We start from the raw sequence: 7500 nt of genomic DNA on the forward strand, positions 1-7500 counted from the left end.
ATCCTATAACGTTATACACTCCATCACTCTGTCACTCCATCACTCTCCCTCGTCCCCTCAGAGCTCCCGCCCCTCCCGCCGTGTCGTACCTGTGAGGTGTTAAGCCGGCCCTCCTGGAAGGAGCAGCTCCTGGGCAGATGGGTGCAGACGTGCCGATACTTACACCAGTGGCAGCGGAAGGGGCTGCTGACGCACGACAGACACCTGAGGGACAGACAGATGCCCCCTAAAGGTCAGCCTCAGCACTGCACCCCCTCCTGCCAGGAGCAGCTGCATGTGTGCCCTGCTTTTAGGTCAGTCTGCCTGTCTGCAGGGTCACAGAAATCAAGGGGTGTAAGCAGGGTGCCCCCGCAGCTGAGAGGAGAGTGCCATCGTCTGGCAGCTGAGTTGCCCACACTGCCCTGGCCTCCGCACACATCTGTGAGAGCAGGTCTCGGGACTGAGGGGAGGAGTAACAGTGTGATCACAGACACACTGTGAGCAGCTCACAGCTGTGATAGTGCCCTGGCACCTTCTGGCACTTTCAGCTTGGTTGATCCAGGATCAGTTGAATAAGGACAGGCTCTCTGACAGTCAGCCTGCCATGTTAATTAATTCTGATCAGTGAATGTCACTTGGGGTTATCAGTCAGGCTGGTCTGAGCTGCGATTATCTGTCTGGGGTGGCAGTGTGACAATGTGGTTACGGATTCAGGCTTGTGCCACAAAGGCAGTGAGTTCAGCTCCAATGTGGGGCAATGCTGCTCTACCTTTAACCAGAACAGGTTCAGAAAATACCCAGCAGGATAACCTGTAAAAATGTACCCAAACTACATGCAAGTAAATCACCCCCCAATGCAGGCATCTGTTCATCAAATCAATTACGTGCTTGCATAAGGTTTCTCTTATATTTAGTGTCTGAGTTATCGATTAGATTGACTTGAACTGGGTTGATCTGTCTGCCTTATCTGAACTGGCTTTTATTGATTAGCCTGGCCTGAAGCAGCTATCTTTTATCTGATCTGGGCTGGGTTTCATTAATTAGACTGGTCTGTAATGAGGTTGTTTGCATGGGTGGAGTCTGGAGGTCAGGGGTCAGGGGTCAGGACACTCACAGCTGGTGGAGGCTGCAGTTGTAGTACTTCACCTCTGTGCTGGTCAGCATGTGACCCGTCTCCTTGGAGTTCAGCCTCAGCTCCATGCTGGACCAGTCTAAGAGGAAACAACTGACTGATTAAATCTAACCAATCATTACAGCCGTCTGACCCTGTGTACTGCACCCGTTACAGCCTGTCCCTGTGTACTGCACCCGTTACAGCCTGTCCCTGTGTACTGCACCCGTTACAGCCTGTCCCTGTGTACTGCACCCGTTACAGCAGCCTGTCCCTGTGTACTGCACCCGTTGGCTATACAGTCAGTCTCGTAGGGGACCTCCTGATTTCTGAGACATGAATAGGCTGGATGTACTTCCAACACAGAACGCCAGTCAATCGCAAGATATTTATCCACAATCCACCTGTTGTAATGCTAAGTGATGAACTGAGAGACATCAGCAGGAAAAACTGTGAGAGACGCTTTCACTGGTTCCGGCCCGGGCTGCTAGGTGCACCTGCAGCTCACCTTGGCCAGCTGGAACGGGCGGCACATCTCTGACAGGTGGGGAAACACAGGTGATCTGGTTGCCATTAACCTGCGCCTCAACCTCCTTCAGTTTCCCAAAGGAGCAGGTGACACCTGCAGACAGGTCAGGGGCTCCACTGACCGTCACCAGGAGCTGTGGGGGGGAGAAAGGAATCAGAATGCTTCTGTTCCACTGACACAATGACCTCCTCCAGGTACTGCGTTGTCCTATCTGCCTCTCCCAAACACTAGGGGGCGTGGTGAGTGCAGGATGTGCCCGCCCTCCCCTCACCCTGATCACTCCCTCACTCTCCTAACTGAGCACACTTCCACAGACACTCCTGCAGCAGACGGGTCTGTGCGTCTCGCATGTCTCTCTCGCACGCTGTCCACCCCCCTGCACGCCACGGCAATTAGCTGTTCTGTTTCTAGTTTACAGGCACAAAACACAAACACACCCGCACACGCACACTGATGTACACATCAGTATAGCTAATCTTGTTTGTGCATGAGGTTACTCTGAACACGTTTTCCTGGCCTTATTTATTTTGCTGTTTATATGTTTGAAAGAATCGTCTAATCACAGTGCAGTGATGAAAATCATAAAGGTTATTCATAAAGCCTTCTGCTTCCCAGGCTCCTCTGTTGCCTGTGTGGTAGGCTTTGTTGTCATGGCGATTGGTGTGATTCACAGTGGACAGGTGACTCTGTTTGTCCCGATGGCCTGGGAGCAAGTCCTGAAGCCCTCTGTCGGCTCCCCTGACCTCTGACCCAGCCTCCACCATCAGGGACACTTCAGCTGAGCAGGTCTTCCCAGCACAGATCCACACAGACACACACTGAGAGCATTAGTGGGGTCTCCTGCAGGTAATGCAGGGGTCAGTGGGGGACAGTGGGGGATGATGAGGGCCGGGGGGGCGGCCCAGGACTCACCGGCACGCTGGATCGGGTCACTGCAACGCTGCTGGGGAGCACGGTCACTCTGACGCACTCGCTGATGGTCGTGGCGAATCGGAAGGGCTCCTCTGCGCGGTCACAGCGCCCCCTCCTGGAGCACCTGGGGATACGAGCAGGTGAGTATTGCCTCTGTCAGAGACCCGGTAACATCCCCTCAACGTTAGAGCAACGTCAGAGCAATGCAAAATCAGAACCACAAACAGTCAACAGCTCTAGGTCTATTAAAATGCAAAGGCAGTTTGTGGTCCTAAAACACTGACAGGTTGGAATTAGCACTGAAGCGGCTGATACTTGATCAGTTCTTTATAGTGAAGTGCTGTCTGTGGAGTCAGACAGGGACAGCACTGCACACGGCCCTCTGCAGGAGCTCGCTAAATCAGGAAGCAGCCCCTGCACTTCTGGAGACAGTTAGTTCTCTGCACATCTCAAATCAGCACTCACAGGAGTACAGCAGTAATCAGCACTCACAGGAGTACAGCAGTAATTAGCACTCACAGGAGTACAGCAGTAATCAGCACTCACAGGAGTACAGCAGTAATCAGCACTCACAGGAGTACAGCAGTAATCAGCACTCACAGGAGTACAACAGTAATCAGCACTCACAGGAGTACAGCAGTAATCAGCACTCACAGGAGTACAGCAGTAATCAGCACTCACAGGAGTACAACAGTAATCAGCACTCACAGGAGTATAACAGTAATCAGCACTCACAGGGGTATAACAGTAATCAGCACTCACAGGAGTATAACAGTAATCAGCACTCACAGGAGTACAGCAGTAATCAGCACTCACAGGAGTACAGCAGTAATCAGCACTCACAGGGGTATAACAGTAATCAGCACTCACAGGAGTATAACAGTAATCAGCACTCACAGGAGTACAACAGTAATCAGCACTCACAGGAGTACAGCAGTAATCAGCACTCACAGGGGTATAACAGTAATCAGCACTCACAGGAGTATAACAGTAATCAGCACTCACAGGAGTACAACAGTCATCAGCACTCACAGGAGTACAACAGTAATCAGCACTCACAGGAGTAATGGCTGTCGCTGAGATTCATGTACTGCCTTGCTCATCTCAGCCGTCACCAGAACTGAAGTTCCCATGGTAATGCAGTCCCCCCCCCCTTCCGTTCTCACATGAACTGATGAGGATGACCCCTCCAACATCAGCTTCCTCCTTAGCTGTCAGCTGCTGTGAGTCACTGCTTTTTGGGGCCCTTCCTGTATTTTCTGGGGTCACATTCTGTGGTCTGTATGTGGGGATTGGGGATAATCAAGCAGAGGGCAGTTGGTGACCTTTGACCTCTCCAGTTCCTGCCTATTAGAGCTGGCCTCTGTTTGGGTGAGGGCACAGCGATCCCCAGGCAGCAGAGTCCTGATGAAGCTGACAGTGAATCCTATCACTGCAGACTCGCTGTCCTCACAGACTCAGAAAAACCCAGAGGAGGAGAGGTTATAGGCTAGACTGTTAGCCCGTGCACACTCCCTGCATCAGCAGGCGTGACCTGTGTGTAAAATCACTTCCCTCTGAGCAGAAATAAAACCCATGGCGGCCGGATCCGCTAAGTATCTGGTACCAGCGAGCCCCTTCAGTGCCCTGCTCCCCGGTACCCTCAGTCACACGATGCCAGCTGCCAGTTCAGAGGCCTCGCGGCGTGCTGGGCACAGGAGGCATGACTCCGCCTCTCCAAGCGACCTGTCAGGCCTGATTCCTGAGGCAGGTTACAGGCCTGCTGTGTAATTACCTTTCAAACCCGCTTATGATGGAGCAATGAAAATGGGTTCTCTGAGAGAACAGGACAGAAAGATCTGCAGAACATCTCATAAAGAATCTCATAAAAAGAGCCAGTGAGGTTCTGAGGTTGTTAAATGCATGAGAATAATAGTGTGAATTAAATGAGTCTGTCATGCTTTGGGGACACTCTGTCTTATGGAACAGCGGCCACGTTTCTGTCACTTGGCAACCACACAGCACTGTCTCAGGTCTGGCGTTTCTGACCAGGCAAGACCTGTACATGGTTTAGCATGAATGGTTCAGCATCACAGCAGTTATGTTCACAAAATTGTTAAAAATGGAGTAAACGGTGGTTATGAGGAAGCGCTGTGACGGTAGCAGTGGTGATGCCTGTCACACTGTCTGCCAGAAACCAGAGCTGCTCCAGCACCAAGGACAGCAGCCACTACATCTCACCACACCTGCGGCACCTTGGAGAGCCTGTAATGCCTCTGTAATGAGCGTACACCTGCACAACACACCCGCAGCAGCTGAAACGACCCTTTAACGAGCACACCTGCAGCAGCTGTAACGACCCTTTAACGAGCACACCTGCAGCAGCTGTAACGACCCTTTAACGAGCACACCTGCAGCAGCTGTAATGACCCTTTAACGAGCACACCCGCAGCAGCTGTAATGACCCTTTAACGAGCACACCCGCAGCAGCTGTAATGACCCTTTAATGAGCGCACACCTGCAGCAGCTGTAACGACCCTTTAACGAGCACACACCTGCAGGACCTTAATGCTTCTTTAACGAGCACACCTGCGGCACCTGTAACAACCCTTTAACAAGCACACACCTGCAGGAGCTGTAACGACCCTTTAACGAGCGCACACCTGCAGCACCTGTAATGACCCTTTAACGAGCACACCTGCAGTAGCTGTAACGACCCTTTAACAAGCACACACCTGCAGGAGCTGTAACGACCCTTTAACGAGCACACCTGCAGCAACTTAATGCTTCTTTAACGAGCACACCTGCAGCAGCTTAATGCTTCTTTAACGAGCACACCTGCAGGAGCTGTAACGACCCTTTGATGAGCACACCTGCAGGAGCTGGTTTATTCCCCGTTACCTGAGGGGGACGGTGGACTCACTTGTTGTGGAGGATGCACCAGCCGCAGTGGGGGTCTCCCGAATGCAGGCACTCTCCACATGTCCTGTACTGCTCACATGATGCGATGGGGACCCGCCGCACCTGCAACATCACAACAACACTGCATCAATGTTTAGCAAATGTAAGAAATAATACAGAAACACACTCTACGTACACACACACACGTGCGTGTGTACACACAAACACACACACACACACACACACACTTAACAGAGGATTCATCACCCACATATGCTGCATAAACTGCATAGAATTCGATAAATGGATATGCATATACACACAATGTTTACCCTAGCTAAATTAAGCTAAATTCAAGCTAAATTGGCAATGTTTGATAGTGAATCACCAGCTTGCCTGCTACCAAAGCCAACACCTAACACATGCTTTGAAGAGAAGAGAATGAACAGAACTGAAATGAACGGAGATGCAAAGCTGCAGACTCTGGAGCTGTTGGCTTGTGCTGAGCAGTTTGCTCGGTTGTGGAATAACAGATGGATAAACACAGCGTCACACACTGACAGATACACACAGCGTCACACACTGACAGATACACACAGCGTCACACTCTGACAGATACACACAGCGTCACACACTGACAGATACACACAGCGTCACACACTGACAGATACACCATCACAGTGTCACACACTGACAGATACACACAGCGTCACACACTGACAGATACACACAGCGTCACACACTGACAAACGCACCATCACACAGTCGCACACTGTCAAACGCACCATCACAGCGTCACACACTGACAGATACACACAGCGTCACACACTGACAGACACACACAGCGTCACACACTGACAGATACACACAGCGTCACACGCTGACAGATACACACAGCGTCACACACTGACAGATACACACAGCGTCACACACTGACAGATACACACAGCGTCACGCGCTGACAGATACACCATCACAGCATTACACACAGTTTTTGTTATCCTGTATTGCAGTTCTCTTGTGTTGGGAAAGTTGGAAAGGGACAGATCAGAGCACTGGAAGCTTTATCTGATGTCACGCGATGCATGGAGAACTGAGTGTCAGATCCACCTGCATTCCACTGCATAACTCAGGCGCGCAATCCCACAGCCAATGAGCAGACAGGCGCACCGGCAGAGCACTTGGCAGGAATTCACTGTTGCACTCTGGCCTGTAATTAATGTCTCTGTCACTGTGTGTGTGTGAGTGTGTGTGTGTGTGTGTGTGTGTGAGAGTGTGCGTGTGTGTGCATGTGTGAGTATGTGTGTGTCTGTGTGTGTGTGTGCGTGTGTGTGCATGTGTGTGTGTGTGTGCATGTGTGTGTGTGTGTGTGTGTGTCGGGCTGCTCACCTCTCTCTCAGACATGACATAGAGGAAGTTGCCGTCCAGGGAGAAGGCCATGTCCCTGAGGACAGGGCTGCCATCGCTTATGACTGACAGCGTCTCATACTGCAGCCCGCCACTAGGGGGCCCGTCCACTCGCACCTGAGAGGCAAGGACACATGCGGTCAGCGCAGGACACTGCAACACCACACACTGGAAATGTGCTGAAACACTCAACACTGCAACACCACACACTGGAAATGAGCTGAAACACTCAACACTGCAACACCACACACTGGAAATGAGCTGAAACACTCAACACTGCAACACCACACACTGGAAATGAGCTGAAACACTCAACACTGCAACACCACACACTGGAAATGAGCTGAAACACTGCAAATCTCTCACAGGGGAGCCAAATGAGAGCTGAGCACTGGCTGTACTCCTTAAGCAGGTACTGATCCTGTGTTGCTTCCTCAGACAGCTGCATAAAGGGTCATTTCAAATAGTGTGATGTGATTGGGATGTAATGAGGAAGGAGGGGTCTGCTGTGCTGGCTCCACCCACAACCCCTCCTCCACGACGCAGTCACATCTCAGCCACGCTTCACCTGGCCAATGACACGTTATTCCCGCCCCTGCCCCTGTCCCTGCGCCTGCAACCAACGCGGCCAGCCCCGCCCTCTGAGAGTGATGGACATGGAGACGATCTGAGAGTCAGAGCA

At 51.6% G+C, this 7500-nt stretch overlaps 1 protein-coding gene across 1 annotated transcript in view; it reads right to left on the minus strand.

The window, feature by feature from the left end:
• Positions 1-7500, minus strand: part of LOC118778879 (plexin-A2-like) — a 46556-nt gene that overhangs the window by 18806 nt on the left and 20250 nt on the right. The window contains exons 4-9 of the mRNA XM_036530660.1: positions 6801-6935; positions 5434-5534; positions 2532-2655; positions 1599-1752; positions 1094-1190; positions 90-204 (exon numbers count right to left, since the gene is read on the minus strand). Of these exons, the coding sequence (XP_036386553.1) occupies positions 90-204; positions 1094-1190; positions 1599-1752; positions 2532-2655; positions 5434-5534; positions 6801-6935 (726 nt within the window). The remainder of the gene's footprint in view (positions 1-89; positions 205-1093; positions 1191-1598; positions 1753-2531; positions 2656-5433; positions 5535-6800; positions 6936-7500) is intronic.

Source organism: Megalops cyprinoides, chromosome 6, assembly GCF_013368585.1.
Source record: "Megalops cyprinoides isolate fMegCyp1 chromosome 6, fMegCyp1.pri, whole genome shotgun sequence".
Taxonomy (NCBI): Eukaryota; Metazoa; Chordata; class Actinopteri; order Elopiformes; family Megalopidae; genus Megalops; species Megalops cyprinoides.